Source organism: Artemia franciscana, chromosome 9, assembly GCF_032884065.1.
Source record: "Artemia franciscana chromosome 9, ASM3288406v1, whole genome shotgun sequence".
Classification (NCBI taxonomy): domain Eukaryota; kingdom Metazoa; phylum Arthropoda; class Branchiopoda; order Anostraca; family Artemiidae; genus Artemia; species Artemia franciscana.
Genome location: NC_088871.1, coordinates 2,294,732 through 2,321,779, shown reverse-complemented (window position 1 = coordinate 2,321,779; position 27,048 = coordinate 2,294,732). Strand labels below are relative to the sequence as shown.

Below are 27,048 nucleotides of genomic sequence, written 5' to 3'. Positions count from 1 at the left end.
TATATCTATCTCTATTCACAGATGGGACACAGGGACACAACTACAATGGCGCGTAACTAATATGGCGCGTAACGACTTACGCGCGCGGGGGGGCTTGGGGGGGGGGGCGAAGCGCCCCACCAACTAGGTGTTGGGGTGGCGCGAAGCACCACCCCAACAGCTAGTACTTAATAAAAATATAGCTATAATTTAGTTTCCCAACGAGCCGAAGGTAATTGTCTGGTTTAGACAGCGTGAAAACCGGGCATTGTCTTATCTTCGCGATACAAGTTCTCGAGTCTGTATTATACAATGTATACATATAATACATTATAAGTATCCACCGTTCTATAGTGTGCAGCCGTTAGCACGCTAATAAATAGACGGATATGGATTGATTAGAAAAAGAAAAAAAAACTTCCTATTGAGCTCAATATATTTTGCAGTACTAATGGCTGCGCAGAATCATATTATACTGTAACCGACTCAAAATGGAGGGCAATATACATAACGCGTATTTCGTACATTTATGAATTCTTCCGATTATAAAGACTATTAAAGACCAGTTAGAATTTATATTCACTCGGCTAAAGACGTCCACATTTTCGAATAAACATATTTTCTCTCTCTCTCTCTCTCTCTCTCTCTCTCTCTCTCTCTATATATATATATATATATATATATATATATATATATATATATATATATATATATATATATATATATATATATATATATATATATATATATATATATCCGAACAATTTTCTGATTTGACTGAGGACAGTTCAAAACCAGCCATATCAACCGTAACGATGACATTTTCCATGCGTCCTAAGTTCCTGAAGTTTGAAATTGAAATCTCACAGAATGAAACAGGTCTGCCGTTGCTATTATAATTATTTTATTTTTATAATTCTATTATAATTCTTTTTATAATTCTGGGCGTTGCAGAGTACTGCAAGGGGATCTAAAGCCAAGAATATGAAAACTAACTGTTAAAACAGAATTTTTTTTTTCGAAAGAGGGTAAAAATAAATTATTCTGGATTATTTCCATTCACAAGGAAAGTAGAGTTGATTGGTCTTCTACGTAAAACCATGGCTTTACAACTGCCCATAAAAATACGTAGCGAGGCTTCTAGGCCTCCTGAAATCTCGCTATTTCTTCTTAAGATTTCTTTAGGAAACCAGAAGCCTACAGTTTGAATACAATCCAGAATTAGTCCCGCTTTACCAATTCTTCCTTCACTGTGCAGAGACATGCGCATGAAGGGGTGGATACGGAATTAATATTTTGGAGGGACACCAGTAATACTTGGACTCTGCAACTGGTATTATCGCCCCTCCACCGCTGTAATTAATGCAATTTCTTAACTTTCTTGAGGGTACACATTCCCCAAAAATATTTTCTGTATACGTCTCTGTACATAAAGGGGACCTCAGGGCTCCCTCCCCCCCCAAAAAAAAAATCTAAGTTTTCTTAAATTTATGTGCCCTCTTTATTGGAATTATCAAACAAAATTTATCTTTTTACTAAAGCCCGCTCCCCTAAAAAGATTCTTGTATACATGCCTGCCCTAGCGCCCTCTCCCTTCAAGACAGGTTCAGACGAACATGTCTGTTCTGACCTAGCATTTAGGTTAGAATTTTCCAACATTAAAATTAGCATGACCTCAAAACGTCATCAAATCGACGGCTTTATTTGATCTTTCTTGACATTGTCAAATGCTCTATTGGAATGAGAACAGTTTAAGAACAGGTTGTCCATCAGCCATGACATAAACAATTTTAGAAGCGTCAGGAATTCCATGGATTTTAAATTACATTGTCACAGACACAAATGTTCCCATATGTCTTTCAAATATCGAAATTAATTATTCAAATTAGATCCTCTAATCCGAGAGCTGGAAAAACTTGAGATGAAAAACAAGGCTTTTTATGGAAACAGTTTAACACCCTTTTATTCATAGTAAATTGCAACAACAATAAACCGACTTTTTTTTCTAAATTAGACAATTAAGAGATAAAAAAGGAAGCAGAGAACATAAAAGGAACAATTGGGTAAATTAAGAAATAAAATAAGCTAACAAAATAAAGAAGCTTTAAATTATTAACTATTTCAAAACATTAATTACTTTTTTATGTGCATTCAATTCCTTCCCCTTTCGTTGTCTCTGCTATTTTAGCGGTGAAGTTAAATTGGTTTTATTTTGGATTTGATATTTGGCTCACCCAATCATTTAATTAGTTGTTTTTTTTCGCTATAAGTTTATACTTTGGCCAAAATTTCGTCCCGCAATCACTTAGCAACTAAGAAAACAAAATTCTTTATAATATTTAGTGCTAAAACAATGGACGCTATAGCAATAAATTATAGTAACCGTAAAGATAGGCTCGTATAATAAAAAAAGCCAGAATGCGGACATACTTTAGCCCCGGGAATATAGTATTTATGAAGGCATATCTCGAGTATGAGAAAATTGGACAATAAATACCATACTACCCTTTGCTCCCATATACCTGCAGTGAAGAATTTCTTCGTTTTCATTCATAACATGGATATTGAACGGTTTCACAAAATGATCCATCATAATGATAAAGGATACCCATCAAATATGGCTGATTGGGTAGTTAGCTCAAAGGTTTATGGGAACCGGGCATGCAGGGTATATAAACTAAGTAACAAAATCTTTGTTCCAGCTGTGCATCAGATATCACAAATTAAGCACTATAACAAAAAATATCTATTTACATTCCAGAAGGTTCGAAATTTATACATCATTTCCACAAACTTGGGTATACAGAGCTTTTCATACAATTTAATATCAGAGGCTAAACTATTTTTAGTTACGACCTAAACATGTTTAACCCCCCTTAATTTTCGCATGGAGGTAATCGGAGCCGCTGAAAAGAAGGTTCCTCACGAAGAAAGAATATCTCAGAACAGGCACGTTTTTTTAAGTCAATCTGTAGTACTGGGAGGAATTTTTCCAGATCATTCGGGCAACAAATCTTTAAAAGCTGAAGTACCATGGACAGTAAAAAAAGGAAATCTGATTGTTTGAATTGGTTAAAACGTAGGTGAAAAATCAGGAAGAAACAACCTAAAAACATATGGCATCAAACAGCCTCAGGAGGAGTAGTTTTCCTTTTAAGCGATAGTTGTCTTTGGGGATTAACAGAGCATTAAAGTTCAAAGCGTTGCCAAGTTTAGCTAATAAGGTTTTCATATTTATTCCCATTGTTCAATGTGGCAACAATGGCGAAAATGTGGTGCTGCCTTAAAAACTTCATAGTTATCAAAGAGTCAAAAAGAAGTTAAAGAAAATAGGAAAAGTGAAATTGTTTGAATTAAGTTTTAAGTGTTTCTTTAAGTGTTTGAATTGGTGAAGTGAAATTTTACACAACCATGTGAATTAAAAAGAAAAAAATAGGGAATAATGAAAAAGACCTCAAAATACAGGTTTTTGGTAGTAATGGGCGTATAAGTAAAGAAACATGGCATCAAACAGCTTCAGAAGGTGTACTTTGAAGTGATAGTTGTCTTTGGGAATCAACAGAGCGTTAAAGATATAAGTGTTGCCAAATTAAATTTATATGTTTTGGTTATTCATTGCTAATGTTCAACGTGGCAACACTGACTAGATGTGGTACCGCCTTAAAAACTTCACAATTTTGAAAACAATAAAAAGAAAGAAATCGCAGTTTTCGGGTTTGAATAGAACTAATTTGGGTAAGGAAAAAATATTTGTAATTACAGTATTATAAATGTTAGTTTGAAAATATAAATAAGAGAGGCATTTTGAACATACTGGAGGTAGAGTTTAAAAAATGAATAGGGGAGCTAGAAATGTTACCCAAGGCTAATGTCACAATCAATAAAGTTAAAACCCCTAGAAAATTAATAAGTAAAAGACATGCAGCTCTTAATAATATTGATAAAAACATATGTACTTTATAAAAGGAAATGTCCAAGTCGAAACAAATAAATAGTAGCATTTTGCACCCAAGAGCCTTCCAGAGAGAATTTCCGGACATTTTCAATTTATCCCAAAACCAATTTTCTCTTTCCCTTCCTAAGATCAGAGATTAATTTCAAAGTCGAAGCCCATATGATACTATTCACTTCAAGCCTGTTTACATACACTTTGGAAAGATGCATTTTATCAAAGCAGAAAATGTAGATTAGAAAGGAATGGATGAAAAAGAAGACGAACTGAAATATTTAAAAGCATCCATATTTCAAAACCTTTGAATAAATTCTAAATCGAACATAAAACATGAAAAGATATTAAAGTGACACTTTTGACTTGAAATAGGGATAGGCTATAAATGATTACCGAAAAAATCAATAAGATATTTGATATTTGAAGGGTTACACATTATTTTTCGAAGGTGTACATAATTGGTTATAGCGTAATGAAAGACAGAAGTGCTAATATCTCAATGTTACCAGTTTCTACAATAGAAAAATTTCTTAACAATCTTATTAAATATCATCTATGGGCAAAGATAATTTTGTACCACCCACAATACCTCAAGACCTGCCTCTAGTTCTAAGGTCGGGTCTCCGGCGCGACCTCTGTACCCCGGATAAAAAAATACATAAAGTCCATGTTATAAGCCATAGCAACTATACATCAACTACAGAAGTTAGACGAAGTTGACATCCACGGAGAACGGCTGCGAAGTAACTAAGGGCTTATTAGACTTCATAAGACACAATCTTCATAGTTCAACCGTATCTATCTCTCTTTCACTCTAATCATATTTTTACTATGTTTTAGTCTGATAATAATACCAATGATAATAATGATGCGTGTTTGCTTCACCAAAGATGCCCCATTAACTATCTTTACTAAAACTTACGACAAAAATAAATTCAAAAATACTGTCAGACTTGGGATGCAACCATGGTCAGCGACTCGTTCAAAATATTTGGAATCATAGGTCTGGGTAGTCATCATTTTAGGGATAACCAAGAAGGCTTGCTTGTGAGCGGATGTGAAACCACCAAAAAAGGCAATTTTAGTGCAAGATCTCCTACATATTCCTGGGGGCTATTGTTGCGAGTTGGAGAGGTGATAGATGAGAGGGCTATTCCTCTTACCTCTCAATATCCTTGAGAGGAGAGAAGAATAGCCCAACTGTACGCAGGTATGCTAACAAGCTTTACTTCTGCACAAATCAAGCTCTGCATACCTCTACACAAATCAATAAATCCTCTCAAGACAGGCCCAGAGCATCACCTTTAAGTTTTCTTGTTTTTTGTTTTTTTTTCTCTACACACCGAGAAAATTAAGGATCAGTTAAAATCTTTCCTTTTAAAGGAGTTTAAACATACAATTACAAATGTGCATTTTGCTAATACAGAAGATGCATATTACATAGCCATAGATGAATAAAAGACGAGCTCAACTTAAATATATTAAAAATAATTCATTTTCGAACGATGTAAAACCTTTGAGTAAATTCTAAGATCTGTCATAAACTACGAGAAGGGATATTAAAAAGTGACACTTTTGACACGAAATAAGTCACACACAAAAAACGAAGAATCAATAAAATATATTGATTTTTACGAGCAATCATAACTATTTATCAATTTTGACAGCTCGCTAGAGGAGAAAGAGGAATGAAAAGAGTACTTCACTGAAGAGCACTTTACCCCCTAAGGAGTTTTAACCTCTAAGAAGAGAAATATTCATCTTAAATAATGCTATGGTTTTTAATTTGACGATAAATAACCATACCACCTGATGAGTTTCGTGGATATGAGTAAACCTCGCGATCACACATCGTCAAAACAGACTGCAATGTTCACCCCGACCCAGTCGGAAATCTGGAAATCCTTGAAAAAGCAATCTAGCTAAGCCATTCGCTAATAATTTAATAAATTATTTAAGATAATTTAATAATTTAATTTAATTTAAGAAATTAAAGAAAAACTTAAAGAAATAATTAAAGAAAAAGGAAAAATTTTAATTTTCGAGACTAAAGATTCAAAAAGTTCCCAGAATTATGCCCCTCCCCTCGTTGTCACTGGAAATACACGCTACTAACCTAGTCTGGGGAGCTTACGGTTAAACAAATCTTGACTGTAAATCTGAACTATGCCAGGTGATTCGGAAAACGCCTAGTCCTGCAACAGATACATGGGCCCTCAGTCATTCCTGGGATATTGCTGAGATGTTTTATTGGCAACCAGCATGCATATCGTGACCCTTGATTTAGTTTTAAAGCAGCATTTAGTTTTAAAGCATAATGGGCAAATTACATACCCGCGGGGGCGGGGAGGGCTGACATACCCAATATCCCCAGAGACATAGTTACTGAACCGTTAAACTATGCTGAACAAAATGGATAATTCGAATCTTCCGTTAATTGTTTCAAATTGGGATTTCCAAACATAGTTGATTAAAACAAGGTAGCCTATACTTCTACAAATTACCAAAGAATAAAAACACCTTCTAGGTTTTAGAGGGTGCCCTTCCATCACAGGTAACTTCTTCCACCGTGGAAATACCTTAATAATATATACACAAAGTATTTTTCTTAAAAGCTTGTTCTCAATGAGAACTCTCGTCCTTCATTACAAACGGTCCGTTCACAAAGTTCCTCAAGATCCCTAATGATGTAAAGCCAATTTTTTTAGTATCATCCCACCCAAAACTGGGTAATCTAGATTATTTTTTACCACCCTGTTGCATACCTAGTAGAACTATTCTATGGGTACTGGTATTGTCCATCCAAAGAACATGTCCAATACACCTCAATTGCTCTCTCACGACAAACATACTCGTCACCGAACTTGAAGCCTAACCCCTCCCCGTGCCAATATTACAATATCATGTCATCTTTCCTTAGAACATTGAAGTTCAAAATAAAACCGAAGTTTAAATCCCGATCCGAAAGAAATGTCAGATATATGTTCCGAGTGCGCAGACTGCACAATAATAACAGCCATAGTAGAGGGAGCCACAGCTCGGTTTCGATAATGGTCCGAAAAAAATGTTAGATATACGTTCCGAGCACCCCCGTGTTTTCAGTAAAGGGCACAATGTACAGTAATAACAACCATGGTTGAGGGAGCAGCAGCTCGGTTTCGATCCTAGTCTGAAACAAATATTAAATGTATGTCCCAAGCGCCCTGTGTTAGTAAAGTGCGCACGTTACAATAATAACAGCCATTGTTGAGGGAGGTACAGCTCCCTCAACAAGTTAGATATACGTTCCGAGCACCCCCATGTTTTCAGTAAAGGGCACAATGTACAGTAATAACAACCATGGTTGAGGGAGCTGCAGCTCGGTTTCGATCCTAGTCTGAAACAAATATTTAATGTATGTCCCAAGCGCCCTGTGTTAGTAAAGTGCGCGCGTTACAATAATAACAGCCATAGTTGAGGGAGGCACAGCTCAGTTTCGATCCTGATCTAAAACAAATATTAAAAGTATATCCCAAGCGCCCTGTGTTAATAAACGGCGCACGGTACAATAATAATAGCCATATTTGGGAAAGCTACAGACCCCTTTTACAGGGATAATCATCACTCTTTCAAGGTCTAGTCTCACGCTTAGCTATTAGACTGCATATACTGCTACTGTATTTACTTTTGAAAATAGGATGCGATGGCTAAAATCATTTTATTATTAAGTCTTTTGAAAACGCATGGCTGTTATTTCAAGCAAGATATGGTCTTTATTTTATCTTAGTATGTCTACAAAATACTAATGAAAAACTTCCCTTCCGCCAAAGATAATAGCAATAGAACAAAAGTTAATCAGTCAGACTATGGAACAGCAAATCCCCTCTCTTCAAACCGTTGCCCTCGAAAGGCATTATTTCAAATTCCTGTAAGCTTACTGCGGCAAAGGGAAAAACATTGAACTGTTTTCACCGTATTTATTCGCTTTTATTTCTTAAATGGAGTAGGACATGGTATAGCTCTTAAGAAGCAACGGGGGAAAATAATCTAAAATATGTTACAGAAAATAGGGATACAGCTATACAATTTCAGCCTAAATTCCAAGCGGTCTAAGTACCAAAAACGAACAATATCTTCCAAAATACTCAAGAGACTCATACTTTACGGGGCAAACTGAATTCAAGAGGAAATTTCTCTAACAACGAATAGTGTTTCAGAATGAAATTAAAAAAATTAATACATTTTGTTAAATTGACATTTTGACACTTATGGCTGGCTAGGCAAAAAGACTATAAAATCAGCCTAGAAATTATGCAGGAAATTTCTCAAAAAAGTATTTTAGAGGTAAAGTTGAGTAGTGATGCTATATAAAGTCCTGGGTATACATCCTTAACCATACTAAAAGAGAGATATATCATTAGCATAATCCAACCGGCATCTCGTATGCATATACCTGACTGGGCATGATTAACAAGGTAAATCCAATGACAGTTATATGAATAAAAAATTTTATTTGGGTTAAATGAAACCGGTTGACATTTTTATAGGAATCATACATTAAGTGAATACATAGCGGGATTTTAAATGTATAGAATTAAATGTAATGAATAGAATTTTAATAACATTAAAATAAATAAAAAATAAATAGGAAAGCAAATAGGAAAGCAAAGTCCCCAAAAAAGAGTCATTACAAATATTGCTTTTCTAAAACAAAAAATCACGAGTAACATTTGTATACCATTTTCATTTTGTACTTCAAAATTATCAAAAGCGAATTTCTTTGGCTATTGGCTTGAAAAAATCGATATCGTGATACTATATTTGAATGTGCACTCAAATATATTTTATACTCTGGTTTGTACGAAGTTCGATGAAGATTCGCTACTTTGAATCAAATGTGTGGTTCGAAAAATATTGCACTCTGTTTGGCCCAAAGCTCGATGAAGATACGTTTCTTTTAATCAAATTCATGGTTTTGCACACATTTGTTTCCTTTGTATTGAGCATGTTTATTTTGTTTTTGTTATGTCTCACTTTCAGCTAAGGTTAATCATATCAAAGCAGTGGTCCTAGAAATTTGGAAGGGGTTACTTGGAGTAGAATTAGTTTTTTTTACGTGGATGCCCCCCCCCCGTGGTATTCTATGGTTGGTCACTTCAAGTTCAGATCTGAATATCGGATTTTCGACGCAACAGCTTAAGTTAGGTATTTTTTTCTTAGACCACATTGCCGTTCTTTGACGAAGAAATAAATTTTCAAATGGGGATAAATCCATTTATTTAGACAGTGAAAAAACAGCTACTAAAATAATATATTTGAAACTAGCATATTTATACACAAAAAGATAAATAACTTTTCGGATCATTAGCAAAACAATGAACTTTTGAATTATTCATTAGATTATTTATCAGAAAGACTTCACTGAAAAAATTCATTCAAAGTCTTGATGTAAATTTCCTTCTTTAATATAAATAGCGACGAAGACAACACTACCTTTCGATCACAGACACCAAAAGCAAGAAGAACAATAGGGAATTTCTCAAGACACTGGGAAACAAATTAGAATGAATATTTTGGCCCTATGTCCAAGGGCGTCCTCAGCAATACAAAGATATATGAGAAGAAAAAACTTAAAACGGGATAAAATCAATAAAACTAATATGATTTTTTTTCAAAACAGTCCCAGAATCTTTACCTCAGCGAAATTCAACCAGGACTGATAAATAAATTGAGATGAAACGAGGCAATTCATTGAAACGAAAGAGAATGATTTAAAAACACGTTTTTAATGTCAACCTTGCGTTTTTGGCTGCTGATATCATAGGTCTATTTGTGACAGGTTCTGTGTTAACATCTATTGGTTTTTTAAAATATTTCGTAAGGTCATTTTAAATAAATTTATGTATAGAGCATTTAGTTAATATTCTCCCAAGTCCCTATTTAAGGAAATATTATTACTAATATTAAGTCTGATTTCAATTGCTTCTCGAACTACTTACTTTATGCCTAGGTCATTGGCAATAAGGGCGGATTCTTCAAAAAGTATTTTGTGGCAAGGATTTTCAAAAACATCGCTGCTTAAAGCAGAATCAAAAGAAACAGAAGTAATATTAGAATTCAGAGCTTTGGTGATACCACCTTTATGCTGTTGAAGGCGTCTCTCGAAATTCTGGTGAGTCCTCCGTGCATAGAATTTGCCACAGTCGCACGGTATTTGATAGACACCACTTTGGCGAGTAACTGGAGTTTTATCTTTACCAGAATTTAGGACATAATACAACATACAGATTATTTTGTTCACATACTTTTTTAAGATTCCTAGAGATTTTTGGGATATATGGGAGGTAAATTGTGTTTTTCAGCTTATCGAGATTCTTACATGGTAAATTATCGTTGGTTTTAAGGAAGTGTCTTTTCGGTCTACGGTTAATTGTATTATTAATAAATAACAGAGGATAACCATTTCCAAAAAATATGTCCCTGATAAAGTCTAGCTCTGCTGTGATGTAGGAATCAGAACAAATGTTTAGGGCACGACCGACGAGAGAAATTACGACAGCTCTTTTAATTAATGGGGGTGGTTTGATTAAAAATGTGAATATCTAAATGTAAAATCTAAATGTAAATAAAAGCCGTTCTCAGAGAAAGGATCAGAACGGCAATACGTTTACAATACATTTTGATCCTTCTGACCTATATTGCCCTGCTGATCCTCCCTTTGATAGGCGAGATGTTGATGATATTGACGTTCAAGACGGCATTGACATTCAAAATGAGGAAGAACGAAAATTGTTAAGTCTAGCAGTTTTCCAAAGTCACCAATGAACATAGCAAGGAAAGCAGCCAAACATGATACAGCTTTTATAGCAAAAACCGTGGAAAATATGTCTCGTTTTTTTAGATTTGTTTGGAGCTCTAATCATAGACACGCCTTCATGGAGAAAGCTTCAAGAGGAATAAGAGGATTTGTCCGGGGAGGGGGGCTTGATACTTCGAAAGTAACGTTGAAGATCCAAATGTTAGCATTTACAAGGGTTCCCATCTGAAACGGTGCCAGATCATACGCCATCCTCCCCAAAGAATTGGAAGAAATAGAATTTTAATATTTGCGACTCTTCGACTTATATATCCACTAAAGACAATATAAGATATATATAATATACCCATATGTCAATATATATGACTTGTATATTACAATTTACTTTCTTAAGAAGTGTATATTTTGAGCTACCTCTGTTTGCTGTCAGCCCTTAACTTTTATGAATTTGAAAAGATTCTTAATAGGCATTTTCCATAGATTTCAATTTGTCGTTTAGGTTGGCACAGACATTCACAAAGAAGCTGAAAATGATGAAGTTTGTTTTTCAGTTAAAATAAAATGGAAAATTATGCTGAAGTATACGTACATATTTCAAGTAAAAACTTTTGAAAAAGGATCGATTTTCTGAAAAGAAAACCATAAGCTTATTAAGCTCCTTTGATTTTTGATTTCTAACATGTTTTCTTTTTCTCAAAAATACAAAGGTGAGAATTTGTGGAGTGAGCGATTCGAGCAAATACACAGACACAGAGGAACTTTGCCGCAATGTCTGTAATTTTTTTAGGCTTGAGAAACATAAAAGCGGGACAATTTTCATACATCTTTCCAACTAGCTACTTTACTTTAAACCGTTTGACTTAAATAATATAAATAAAAATAATCACAATACGAAACAAAAGAACAGGCTCGAAAAAATCATAGGTTTCATAAAGACCAATAACAAATTATAAGCCCCCCCCCCCCCAGAAGAGCCAAAAATTTATAAAATACAACGCTTCACAGTACCAAAAGTAACCCTTTAAACTAATTGTATAATTTTGTCATTTTGTCTCTCTGTCTAAGTAGAACAAGTTCTAAAGAATTATCCCAACAGAAAAAATTGCTATCACCTGTACAGATCCCAGATAATTTAGAAAAAAAATTCAAAAACTTCTAAAGGTAGCTCCACTAAAAACTTCTAATGGCAGTTCCATGGGAGGACTTCCGCTTGACCCCACTTAGGCAGGTAAGGTCAAATTTAGGCTCAGAAATCAACTTTTCACAACTGCTAAAACTTTCAAGGACAAGATTCAATGAATAAGCTGAATCTACCCTGGTACTGGAAGAGTCAACAAAAATTTATCGCTGTCTGTACTGTCCCCTTCTCAAACAGCTTCTCCGAACCGAAATTCCAGTCAAAGATATTCAATTCATTCAAAATAGGCGTTGGACAAGGACTTAGTAGAAGCTGAATGGAAGCTGAACTGGGATTCTATTCGGACTTATCAAAGCAACAACAGGAGGTCTTTAACAAATCATCTCGAAATTATCTCGTTATGGTAATACATTAATTAAAGTGTCAGGGATAGTGAAAATGAAATCTAGTTGTTTGAAAACTTAAGTTTAACTTAGGTTAAACGAGTTAAATTTAGGTCGTTTGTTGAGTTAAAACTTACTGAAACATAATTTTTGAAACTCTTGAAAAAAATAGAATAATCAAGAATACAATTTTTATCAAAGCACCTCCATTTGCAGTTATGCAGTTTTTGATTGTAGCGGAAATAAAACTTAAAAAAGAAACGTGACTGGAAAATAGGCGAAAAAAAAGGCTAAAACATATGAAACTAAATTGATAAAGACGTAAGCCATTTTCTGAATCTCAAGGACGAAAAACAAAATCAAATTTGGCTAACTAATTTTGTTTATTGATTTTGACTTTTCAACGTGGCAACGCTTACAAAAAATTGCTATTGTCCCTAAAACCGTCTTAATTTTTAAATAATCAAAAAGCAAATTGCAGAAAATTGCGTTTTTCATACATAAATAGACTTAAGATAGGTCCAAGGGGAAGAAATATATTGATTTTGATATCCTTAAAGAGAACTTACAGAGGTACTTTAAAGAGAAGAAAAAACTCATCCAATTCACAGTCTCCTCAATTTTGAAGCAATACTGACAATATGTATCTAAATTTAACCACCTCAGAACTTTTTCAGAATAAAGTGTATCAAAACTTTGGCTAAAGGTTAGCAGTGCATTAACTCTGCTACTAGCTTATTCCTACTGGTACGTTAGAAAAGTTTATCCGTTCTTCTGTCTAGAAATTAGACATCGATATCTTGAAAAGTCCTTCTAATGTAGTCAGATCTTAGAAAACTAGTTTTCTCCATTCTTTATCCATTCAAGTTTCCTCAAGATTCCCAAAGATCATCAGAAATACAAAAGAAGTATCGATCATTAATATCTTTTAAGACAGAGTGTACACTTGAGAATTATATAACTTTAAATGATCGATTAAGTACTGGATTATAAGTTAATGAATTATATCTTGGAAATTAATTTTTAAATAAAGCTTCCAAAGACAGCTTTTTAAAGGAAAGAGCAATATTAAAACTTAAAACGAGCAGATATAAATTGATACATTAATTCAAACTTTAACCAAGCAGAAATTGCTATGAATGAATTTTATTAAAACTGGATCAAAAATTCCTCTGGTCCAGGGACGTGCACGGGGAATAGAATTCTAAGTTTTCCTGAACTTTTGCGCAATTCTAATGCGAATCATCAAAATATTTTTCCATAATTACCCCCCCCCCCTCTCCTGAAAAGCGCTCTGAGCACTTCCTACTCTGTTCCTCCGAATTCTACGTACCTCCAACTTTTTATATACCTTTTTTTCAAAAAGTCTTTTGCTAGTGCTTTCAGCAAATCTGGAAGACTTTTAAGTCTGTATATTGACTGCCAAATGGTGTACTCACTAACAGGCATTTCCAACAAAATTTTTAAAATAAACTCCAACAGCACAAAATTGCAATATATTATTCCTTAAGTAAAAAAAAAAAAAAAAAGTTATAAGCAGTTGTGCAACGTCTGTTTGATTTTCCGAACCAATGTTATGTTTGATGAAAAACAAAATTGTTCAAAATTGAGTTGGGCTATTACCGTATTACTGTCTAGGCATCCCCGTAAAGACCCCCTCCTATACCATCGAGCACAAATCCTCTGAATCAAAGATTTGGATAATTTCCAGACATGAACTGATGTACAGATTATTTAGGTTACACTGCTTTGGTTTTGTATTTCGAATCAAATCAGAAACAGAATCAAAACCTTTCTAACATCACAGCAAAAGTAATTGCTTTAGACTCAAAACCGAAGGAACTATCTCCCATTTTTGCAACTTCACAAAAGAACAAAAGTAAGGTCGTGTATGTTCCCGAAAATGAGACTTTTTACAGGAAAAGCTTAGTTCCAAGGATATAAATAAAAACAGAAAGTTTAAATAACAGTGTTTCTAAGATTCAATTTGGTAAACACTTCAACTAAAGGGCGCTTTCTCAGTTTCCAACTTATTTTCAGAAAAGTGTTTATAGCTTTGAAAAATAGATATACCCTTTGGCTTTGGGCAGAATAAAAAAAAAAAATCTTTTTCGCATGCTACCAATAGCCTGCGTTGCGCAGGTACCCATCTCCTGATTCGATGCCCTCGGGCGGAAGTGCAAAGCATGGCTGGGGGCCAATCATCCGACACTTCCAGTGTTGTTTCCCCAGATTTCTCCAGGTACCCATATAGAACTAGGTCGACTCCGGCTGATCTTACGGAGTCACACCATTTAACCCCCCCCCCCCTCTCCAAACCAAATAACCAGCGACACTAGGAATCGAACCCCTGACCTCAGGGGTTCAGGTCTGGAGTGCTAACCACTCGGCTAGGAAGGCTCTGCAGAATATAAACAAAATGAAAAAGAAAGTGTCAGATCTATGGTGTAGTCATAAGCAACATGCAAAATGTAATAGCAACAAAATTTTCCTTGCAAACCGTAACGTTCAGTGTTGCCAGAAATGCAATTAACAGCTCCACAATTACTTGTGCTATTCTTTGTCCAAACCATTACTTGCCATCAATGTTGCTCCTTACGCAAGTTCTAGGACCTTTGTTTTCAAGGTTTTATTTCTAAGATTCTAACTCTAAGAACTCTTATTCTGTGATTCTAAGAATTCTTATGTCTGAACATTCTGCGAGACCATCAACAGCAACATGCAGAATGTAATAACGACAAGAGATAAGAGCTCACATGGCACTTGTGACGAGGTCGGAAGAGCCAAGAGCTCACATGGTATGATTTCTAGCAAAATTCTAAGAATCAATAGATTGATTTAAAAGGAAAATCGGAGGGTTAATGCCGGTCGGGATTTGAAATAAGAGCTCTGAGTCACGAGGTCCTTCTAAATATCAAAATTCATTAAGATCCGATTACCCACTCATAAGTTAAAAATACCTCAATTTTTCTAATTTTTCCTCTCCCTTCAGCCCCCCCCCCCCCAGATGGTCGAATCGGGGAAAACGATTTTATCAAGTCAATTTGTGCAGCTCCCTGACACGCCTACCAATTTTCATCGTCCTAGCATTTCCAGAAGCACCAACTCGCCAAAGCACTGAACCCCACCACCTAGCTCCACCAAAGAGAGCGGATCCAGTCCGGTTACGTCAATCACGTATCTACGACATTTATAAGCGTTTTCAAAGATTTCCGGTTTCCCCCTCCAACTCCCCCCCATGTCAAAATCTCTGGTCGGGATTTGAAATAAGAGCTCTGAGACATGAGTTCCTACTAAATATCAAATTTCATTAAGATCCGGTCACCTGTTCTTAGGTTAAAAATACCTCAATTTTTCTGATTTTTCCAAATTAACAATCCCCAGCACCCTCAAAGAGAACGGATTCGTACCAATTATGTCAATCTCGTATCTATAACTTGTGCTTATTCTTCCCATCAAGTTTCATCCCCATCTCTCCACTCTAAGGGTTTTCCAAGATTTCTGTTTCCCCCCACCGACACTCTATGTCCCCGGATCCAGTTCTAATTGAAAATGGAGCATCTGAGACATAAGATTCTTCTATATATATTAAGTTTCATTAAAATACAATCACCCATTCGTGAGAAACCTCGATTTTCACATTTTCCAAGAATTCCGGTTTCCCCCTCCAACTCCATTCAATGTCACCGGATCTGGTCGAGATTTAAAGTGCGAGTTCTAAAGCACAAGATTCTTCTAGCTATCAAATTTCCTTAAGATCTGATAACCCGTTCGTAAGTTACAAATACCTAATTTTTTCTAATTTTTCCGAGTTACCCTCCCCCCAACTCCCCCAAATGTCACCGCATCCGGTTGGAATTTAAAGTAAAAGCTCTGAGACACGATATCCTTCGAAAAGTCAAATTTCATTAAGATCCGATCACTGCTTCGTAAGTTAAAAATAGCTCATTTTTTCTAATTTTTCAGAATAAACCCTCCCCCCCCCCTCCATCACGTACCTAGGCCTTGTGGTTATTTTTCCCACCAACTTTCATCCCGATCCTTCAACTCTGAGCGTTTTCCGAGATTTTATGTTTCCCCTCTCAATTCCCCCCAATGTCACCGGATCCAGCGGGATTTAAAATAACAAATCTGAGACACGTTATTCTTCCAAACCTCAAATTTCATTAAGATCCGACCACTCCTTCTTAAGTTAAAAATACCTCATTTTATCTAATTTTCAGAATTAACCCCCCCCCCCCAACTCCCCCAAACAGAGCAGATCTGTTCTGGTTATGTCAATCATGTATCTAGGACTTCTGCTTATTTTTCCCACCAAGTTTCATCCCGATCCCTCCATTCTAAGCGTTTTCCAAGATTTTAGGTCCCCCCAAACTCCTCCCAATGTCGCCGGACCTGGTCGGGATTTAAAATAAGAGCTCTGAGACAAGATATCCTTCCAAACATCAAATTTCATTAAGATCCCATCATCCGTTCATAAGTTAAAAATACTTCATTTTTTCTATTTTTTCCGAATTTACCGACCCCCAATTTCCCGCCCAGATGGTAAAATCGCAAAAACGACTATTCCTAATTTGATCTGGTCCGGTCCTTAATACGCCTGACAAATTTCATCGTCCTAGCTTACCTGGAAGTGCCTAAAGTAGCAAAACCGGGACAGACAGACCGACAGACAGACAGAATTTGCGATCGCTATATGTCACTTGGTTAATACCAAGTGCAATAAAAAAAATTTCCTTAAAGACCATAACGTTCAGTGTTGCCAGAAATACAGTTAACACCTCCACAGTTACTTGTTCTATTCTTTGTCCGACCCATTATTGGCCGTCAATTGTTCTCCTTATGCAAGTTCTACCAGGAGCTTTGTTTTCAAGCTTTGATTTATAAGATTCTAGTTCTAAGAATTCTTGTTCCGTGATTCTAAGAATTCTTATGTTTGAACATTCTCCGAAAGCGACAACAGAAAATGTAGAAACAGCAAAATCACATAAAACATGGGAAGGAGGTCCATCCACAGGGATTCACGAGTTAATTCCATTCCTTTATTTGTTAGAATTTTTTACATTTTGTTTTTTGCTCATTATATCTAGTTTTCATAACGTTTTCCTTTTATTTTTTATAGTATTATTTGAATATTTTTGCTGCTTATGAATCTCCAGTTTCATTTTTACTTCCCTTTTCTTTAATTAGCTTGTTTTAATATTTGTAATCCTGTCTTGATGTAACTTGCAAACAATAGATATCAAAATGGTATAGAGAGTGGATATGTCCTCAGGCTTCTAACCTACATTAGAAATTGACTTTTTTCAGTAATCCTGTATTATCCTTCATTTATTTTGTCGTATTAAATAGGCTCATAAAATATATCTGCTTAAACAATGTGTAATTCGGTTTGATTCGACCTTTCCCCCTACTCCTCAAAAAGTTTATAAACTACATCTTCAGACAACTATATACATACTCGTCATCTCTGTTGCACTCACCGACTCTAAATACTCCTTCAACACACGCCCTTGGCAAGGAGTAATAATAAAAGATAACAAATATTCCTTTATTTGAATGTCTTGTTCTCAACTAAAATGCAAAGAAAACCACCATATTAATTTGAAAATTTTGATGGTTTTCAGAGTGTGATGATTTTCAGGCTCTCTGCAGCTCCATTGCAGCTACAATTGTAGCTCCTTCACAACCGCAGAAGCTTTTTCTGTACCCTTTCCTTACATTTAGCTAAGTATATATTTTAGACTGAAATTTTACACTGTTTAAATTTTTTGCAAAAGTAGTTTACAGTAATACTTCAGCGCTATCTATTCTAACTTGTCTTATGGTATTATTAATAAGCCAAGTCGAAGAAAAAATTAATGCTTTATTTAAACGTTTGTTTTAAAATTCGTTGGTATATGCAAAGAGGAAAGAAATAAGAATAGCCAAATTCATCAGTACATACATGATACATATAATGTGACCATGATTGGTCACATTATAGGGTGGTTTCCCTTTTTTTTCACTATTTTTATCATACGTGTTGGAGATAAGCCAAAGAAAAAGAGAATTATCAGATAAGGTTTCCCGTTTGTGTGTGTGTCGGGGGGTGGGGGAATGTGTGTCGGGGTCAAACCAATATCGAGGGGTGGTAGAGATTCTACCACCCCTGATCCTACTTTGAGCAGAAGTGGATAAGCCAATATATGTTGTTCCATTCCCAAATCCAAGTTCCGTTAAAACTTGTCAAAAAGACAATCTTATTCCCTATTCACTCACGGCTTTGAGACAAAAGTCTCTACAAATGACTAATGCGACAAATAAAGCAAACCTAGCCCAAGTAATTTGGGGAGGGGGGGATGGTCGGTTTTTCTTTTGGAGACTAGAGGTTCAAAGAAGTTCATTTTAATGTCAAAACCAAGAATTTTCTTTGCTTACACGGGGGGGGGGGCGAATAAAAATCTCATTTGTTTGACATTTTCTAGGCTTCTTTTCATTGCTAGGATTAAGATTTTGAATAAAAGTGTAAGAAAAATATTAATTTATATTTGGATAAGTACATTAACTTTTTGAAGACTAGAACGAGATTAGAACTAAATTCTTAGCTGTACCTTTATTGATCTTTTATTTTCTTTTGTCTTTTTTTTATACATTTTAACTTGATAATCCAAAAGATATATTAACATGGATAAAAATTCAATTTAAAAAAATAGAGTTGTCAGAGCTGTCATATTTTTTGATAAATTATGAAACAATTCTTAAATGATTTTAGTATACTTCGTAAAAGACTTTCGAATATGAACGCATTTATTTATTTTTTTAGGAGGGGGGAGGGGTTAAAAGTTCAGGGCACTAGAGAAAGTCTGAAAATTTAAGACTACATCGCTCGATTTTGAAACAAATAAGGATGAAAAGCGGGATATTGGGTACCGTGAAATATTTCTATAATATATTTTAACCCGGGTAGATACGACGTTCCTTATATGCTGTTTTTATAGTTAGATATAGTTAGACTGCACGGGCTTGCACATTGACTTGCATGGTACTATTTCAGACAAGATTTAAAAATGAAATAGAATTTTTAATTATTTAAATCATTTAGAATTATTTAAATGTTTCGCCTATTGCTTCGCCTACCTTGGCAGTATTAATACCACGAAAAGTGGATGCAATGAAGGTGTAAAATGCAGGGTGTTTTTTGGCAGTTGAAAAAGTTTGGAAGAATAAGACGATAAATGTTAGAACTATGATCAGGATACTAGAAGCCACAGTAATGATGGTTCTAAAGTAAGGTCCTGAAAAATGAGGGTACCGAAAAGTTGAAGGACATACATTTGATGTCTTTCAGATGAATTGTCTAAGAACAATTTTAGGTACGAGTTTGGGCGACTAAAATAAATAGGTATAATAAATATATAATAAATAGGTATAATAGGTATAATAAATGTAAAAATAAGTTAACGAAAAACGTTGTTTGATACCTAAGATGGTTAGGTTATGTTTTACACCAAGATAAATAGACGAAAACTGTGTATTTTGGCAATCCGTTTGGGCCAAGCGAAAAGTAGGACATCTACGAGTAGAATGCAAAACGGTCACAAAATACGATACAAAAAAGTGGGAATTTCGTAAGAGGGAGTAAGGAGTGGAGCCCTAAGGGAAGCTTGACGGAGGGGAGCACATGATGCTATATTGTCATCGTGCATCCTGGAGCTATGATGAGTTATCAGCAGTAGTGGACATACCTTAATGCGACCAGAGTCGTACTCCACCTTTGAATAAATACATTGAATTTCGAGATTGGAATAATATTAGCATACTAACTTTAAATCGTATATGCACTGTTAGTTTTTTTTTTTGCTGAAAATGTTTATTACTGGGGGCATAAACCCTACAGATACTTAAGATGCGAGCAAGAACATTCTTTTTGTTAGAGAGAATAAGTATAAAGACTAGTGTGATATTACTGTTTTTTTTACATTTTTCTTCTTTTTTATTGGTGGCATAGGCGGCAGCATGGAAGGTATAAAGTTGTTTACACCTGCAACAGACTGTGCACGACTTTTGGATTAAATACCCAAACTTAAAAGGGTTTAGTATTAAGAAAATAAATCGTCACTTTCATGCCTATGGGTCGCCCTCGACATTTTCGAACTTTCGAAATAATTGTCAAGAAGTGTTTTAGGCTTTTTTCAAAGAGAGAAAAAGTAAGGAGGATCAGGAGGGTAAAGTTTAATTGACCATACACTACACTACTGATTCTCCGCTTGAGAACAGCTCATATGTTAGATACCATCTTTAAAAGAGACAGTGACGATATCCACGCAGTCCTTTGGTACTTATTAACGGGGATTCCCCCCCTGTTCCAACCCTACGTGAAGGCAGGGACACACCCAATTTTATTGAACAAATTACCATTTCAAAATATTGAAGGTGATGCTAAGCAGTACAAATCTGAGTTAGTACCACAGTTGTGATATTTATGAGACACTATTCCCGATTTAAATAGACTAGAGTAGCAGCTACCTTATTGAAAAATGCAAATAACCATACTTGGAGATTGAAAATAGGCTCTTCGCTATAGATTGCCTTATTTGCATGACTTTTGATAGATTTTGATGGATTGGTGATGAAATGAAGACCCCCCAATTTTCCTTTCAAGTTTCAGGATTTAAGTTCTCCCTCACTGACGACGCATCAATTTAAGAAAAGGAAAATATGACGAATGGTGTGTGCGTTCTGGCAGATGTTCCCCCGGGTTACTGTCAAAATGAATGAAATAAACTGATGATAACAAGAGAAAGACGCAAGATAATAAAAAAAGAGGCAAGGACACAGGGTGTTTCTAGAAGGGGCAGAAGTCCATGACTTTGAAAAAAAAAAGAAGCACAAATAGGCTAATTAAATAAAAAACATTTAAATCGTGGCTTGGGAGAAAAGAAAGTTACTTTTTATTATTTTTTCTCCGCACTTTAAATTGCTCATTATGGACTAACGGGGCGCAAACTGAAAGATTGCGCCTAAAATTCAAATTATAAAATTCAAAAATTCAAAATATTGGACAGAGTAAGTTTTGCTTAATTAAAAGTTTTGCAAGTCGAACTTTTCATAAAATTTACATGGCTAGCAAAGTGGAACACATTTTTTACGGATGGCACAAGGGGTTGGAATCTAGCACCTCCAACCCAGAAACGCCAGTTCAGTGCTTCTATGTGTTCAAGCAAGAGTCTAGAATTTTCCTATGAGAAGGGGGTGAAGGCAGCATAAAAAAAACCTGCTTTAGCCTGTTCATCAGTCATAAAGTTCCACCCGTATTTCATTAAGGCCTGCTTAATATTCATACTCAAACCAATACCCTTCTTCAGCAATTTGCTTACCACTAGGCAATCAGATAAGAAAAAAAACATTAAAGAACACACGAGATGATTTCCCCCTCCCCCTCCATTTATCTCTCTTCGAAGTTAGTATATATTTAAAACCTCGTTCGGCCCACATTTTTATTAATTCAAAACAGATCACAAACAGCATGTGTTTTGGTGAGCTATTGGCGATTTGCCACCAACAGGGGCTGCCTATGATGTCTGAAGCAGGTAAAACCGATTATTTAGGCCTACTGTGCTTCTCTATTTTTTGTTGATTATATTGCTGACATCATTCGTTTCACCTGCTCGTAAACTGTTACTGCTCGATTTTTCTATAATATCTATTATCTCAGGTGATAATTTTATGGCCCAGGTCCCTCCCCCCCCCAGACGATTTAACTCTGTAATCTTTTTTTCGTAATAGGCATAGAGCCCACTGAGAGCCCGCTTAAAGCAAGGCCATTTCTTTTGCGACTGTCGGTCGGCTAAGAACAGTTTCAAGAGAGACGGACGACCTAAAAAATACCGACCCTGTCCGATCGACTGGTGACTGCTAAGATATAGTGGATAACCACTATATGTCTTCCTTTGCAATTATTTCCCTGTTCAAGACTCAGTAAGTATGCCTACATGCGTCGTCAAAGTTGGTAAACTAAATCTAATATTTAGGGGGATCATTAAAAATTTTGTCAATCAGATTGAACTTTTCTGAAACTTAAATATATACATTTTAACTAGTTCAACAGAAAAAAAAATTAAGACTCCCTGTTTTTCGTCCTTTACTTTGGGGATAATGAGCTTTAACGTTTGCGGACCAAAATTATTAGAAATCATACAATGATGAAAATTTGATATTATGGAATAATTTCAAAATTTGTTAGAACACAATCATTTTTAAAGTAACCCATTCATTTCCTTACAGAAGTTTTCAAATTCTAAAAAAAAACCTAAAGTGTTAAGAAAAATTAAGAAAACATTGCTTAAGCAATAAATAATGTTAAATGTAAAAAAAAATTAATCTTACGTCGACACGTTCGTTTTGTCCCCACTTGTTATGTCACAATTTTGGTGGAACTCAGTTAAGAGGTTCCAAATGCAAATTCATGCAGCGAAATTAAATGAGCACCCCCCACCCCCCTAAAAAAGGTCAGGTTTCTGTAAAAAAAATAAATCACCAAAATAGTTTTTTTTTTACTGTGAAGTTTTCGTATAACCTCAATTTCGTTTATGCTGATGTAGGTTTATTGTAAAAAATAACTTATTTTCAGTAAACGTGTTACGCATATCGACTTCTTTCGATATACGAGGTGCATAAACAATGACTGCCTTACGTCCTAACAAACGACTGCCTGAAATTTAAAAAGCACAAAATCGAAACAAAAATTCAAATTACCTTAAATGAATAATCCCTGCACATTGGCTTAAAAGCGTGTGTTCCACAAAGTACTATTTTCCCAGGGGATTTGATGGCAAGCAAGCGAAGATAATTATGACATTCATCCTGAAATAAAAATTAAATAAAAATATAGTAAAATAATATAAATACAGTAACAAAAATAGTAATATAAAATATAAACACGTAGTCAAACACATTGAGAACAATGGTAGATACTCAATGCAAATGAGATTAGTTACGAGAAAATTTTAAAAACGACATTGAAACAAGACATGGGAAGTAACTGATCCTGTCATCCCTCGCCCTAGTATTTTTTTCAAAAAACATTTCTCAATATTTGGTCACTATAGTCGTGGTTCGTTCTTTACTAGCTTGCCCCTTCTCCGGCAATCATGATTCAGCCGGATATGGTGCAAGGACAAACAATCCGATGGTAGAAGATACAAGAGTACCAAATCTGGAGTAAATTTAAAGAGGTTTGGGGGGGGGGCTCCAAATACTCCTTCAATACACGCCCTTGCCAAGGAGTAATAACAAAAGATAAACAACATTTCTTTATTTGAATGTCTTGTTCTTAACTGAAATGCAAAGAAAACCACGATATTAATTCGATAATTTTGATGGTTTTCAGAGCGTCAGAGAATGAAACCTAGGGATCCATCCTGGCCATAATTTAATTCAGACAACACATACAAAAAAAAATCAACCGTTAGTAAAATTAAATTAACAAATATATCCACGAGCCACAAAAAAAGGAAACAAAAAACTGTACATACAAATAAGCAAGCATTTGAGTATCAGTAGAAAAAAACAATTGACACAAAGCAAAAACGCTTGAAAAAGATTTTATTTTCGTTGTTTTTTTTCGTTTTTTTTTTTTTTTGTTCCACGCGATCTTTTCAGTAAGCGCCGCTTACTAAATTTTCGAATATTGATATTCCTTAATTTTCTTCTTGCTTTAACCTGAAAAATAATTTTTTATATTAGCTTTGCGCATATTCTACTCGTTAGCCTTAAAAAAGACCTGAGTATTATCGATACATTGATACAAATATTGTCTTGCTCATAGAAAGCTTCGCGGGTCCCAGTTTCAGCCCCTCCCCCCCCCCGGACCGCAAGTTGCAGAGGCCTAATTTGGATAGCATTCGAATCTTAATAAAAGAAAATTCAATTCGTTCAATATTTCAGGATCCATAGACTTGTTGCACTTTATCTAATAGAAGACGAAAGGAATATTTTTCTAATAGAAGACGAAAAGGAATATGACAGAGTACTTTCCGAGTTTCACTTTTATCACCTTTGCTATAGCAAAGGTGATAAAAGTCTGCCTTCTTCTAGTAGTGGCCACCGAAAAATTCGAGGATTTTCTTTTAAGAATTACTATAAAACATTAAGGTTTATAACTGTATGCCATTTTTAATATGTATTATACATGTTTAATATATAAATACGTAAATATACATACACAGCCATATATATTATGTATATATACATAAGGCTTTTTTTCTTTTTTTTTTAATGTTTGGTAAATGACGACTCATACTTGCTGACGACAAGACTGCCTGTCCATGGATTATTCTTTATGGTTGATTGTGTATGACTATGCTTTTTGACCTATGTGACTGTATGGATGAGTAGGGCTAAGACCTCATTCAATTGCTGAACTATATTAATCACTAATGTAGGAAAACAGTCTTCCTTTTCTCCTTCTGTCTTTTATGTGTTTCTGCTGTTACATAGGTGATTTCTCTTTTCTATATATATATATATATATATATATATATATATATATATATATATATATATATATATATATATATATATATATATATATATATATATATATATATATATATATATATATATATATATATATATATATATATATATTATGGTTTTTTCAATTGTTTCAGAACAAGAAGTAATAAACGGTAATACCTATAAATGGTAACAAATGATAATAAATGTTAGTACCTATCGCTTTAATTAGCATTAATAGTTATTTAAGATTCTATTTTAAACATATATAACAAATGATCTCATCAATCGCCTTTTGAATCGAATTCCGCCGTATCTTTTAGACAATGTCTCAAATAGCACATACTTATGCTTAATACGAAAGAAAAGAAATACATATCATCCAAACATCAAAAGGCTTTAAAGTTGATTCAACATCTAAAATTTGTTAGTCAATAAATTGAAGTGACATTAATAGATGGTTATAGGTAAGTTTGTCCTAAAATTCCCCCGTTCCGCTATATGCCACAGGGTTGGCCAAATGGCAACAAACTAGCCATAAGCAGTTGGTTGAACTTTAGTAAAGGGTCATTAAAATATTGTGGCGAGCATAAATTTCAATCAAAGGAAAATAAGAAGAATCCGAAGTTATGTACTACTACGTCTTCCACCTCTCAAACATCGTAATTTCATTGTAGGTACCAACAGGGTTATATACACAGACGATTTTTAGTCGCGAATAGGAGTATTGTTTTAGTCAATTGAATGTGGGTGTAACTGTTGAAAAGATGTTTTTAGCCATTACATAGCCAGTATGCAAACCTTCTTGTGTTTTGTTTCGCATTCTAGGAGGATCAGGCCAGGATACCCCATTCTCCAAGCAAGACCTCGGAGGACCCTTGTACTAAGTGATTTTAGGCATAGAATTAAGTCCATAGAACTGAATAATGTCAAACGATGATCTTTGGAAATTTTTGCTTTTATAATTAATACCCTTGTAGGAAATTTCAAAAACAACGTCTTAGCTTGTATTAAATTCACCGGAATAGAGAAATAATAAAAATGACATGATAAAAATAATAAAAATGTTCAAGAAATATAATAAGAAAGAATCAATGGCATTTTCCTGGAATATCCTAATTTATTTCCAGGAGGCTTAATTACTCGGAGATTAATTTTCCTATCAATATTCTTGTTTCTAAGATATTGCAACTGATACGCGTTACCGTTTCGTATGAACCTTATTATACTCAATAAATTATCTCCCCACCCATTCCTGTTTGAAGCATAGTCGACCAGTAGTTTTCTTATAATTTAGAGCTTTTATAAGCTATAAACCACTACATTAAAGAAGAGACAATCCGTAAAAAATATAAAAAAGTACTTCTAAACATTCCGGTACAATTTCTAGAACAGTGTTTTCGTTTTTTTACGTTAATCTCTCAGACAACGAATAAACGCAAATGGGAACGAAATAGTCACAAAAAAAAAAAAATGAGTCTACGCCTATGTTTTTATCGATCGGGTAGACTGGCCTAGAACAAAGAAAATAAGGGAGAATAATAATATTGACCCGGATCTTATCTGTACATGGGGGAGTGGGAAAAGGGAGAATCCTTACAGGATCAGTCTAAAAGACCCTGCAAAAGTGAAAGGCAGTGAACCCAAAACAAAAAACTTCCGATACTTATCTAATTTCTACCCCCCCCCAGAAAAATACTTCAATACCTACCCCATCCCCAAGGATCATAATTACTTGGAGATTTTCCTCTAATTCAGACAACAATTGATGTTCTTCATTCCCTCTTCAAACATATCGTGAGTTTACTAAATATTCGTTTAAAAAAATACCCAGACGATCTGAAAGATGAAAGGACATGCAAGTCTCATAAAAGTCTAAACTGTGTCAAATTTCAAACTCAAATATCAACTGTACTAAACAAGAAATTAAGCTTTTTGGGGATAAACAAGGAATTCCTGGTAAAACAACTTCGTATATTTTCTTTTCTATTTCCTTGTGAGAGTAATTTATTGAATTTCATAGAATTTAAAGAATTGGAAGGAACTGTATTATTGTATCTGAAAAGGCATTCAACTGAAGGGAGTTTAATTTCTTTCCCAAGAAGCAGTCACGTCCACATCTACAGACGGTGGCCGGCGTTTACAAATAAGACTTTACAATTGCGTGGAAAATAAGGCTTTCCAAATTCGAGAATTTTATTCGAGTTTTGTTTTTATTTTCCGTAAGGGGGAAAAATTTTGGTACTTGTGCATTATACGCCACTCACTCAAGTTTACTCAGTGTAAACCTCGAGAACAAACCAGT

General features: G+C 34.8%; 1 protein-coding gene across 1 annotated transcript in view; it reads right to left on the bottom strand.

Moving 5' to 3' along the window:
- Positions 1 to 27,048, bottom strand: part of LOC136030874 (semaphorin-1A-like) — a 380,467-nt gene that overhangs the window by 192,812 nt on the left and 160,607 nt on the right. Inside the window, exon 6 of the mRNA XM_065709948.1 lies at positions 22,983 to 23,090. Within this exon, the coding sequence (XP_065566020.1) occupies positions 22,983 to 23,090 (108 nt within the window). The remainder of the gene's footprint in view (positions 1 to 22,982; positions 23,091 to 27,048) is intronic.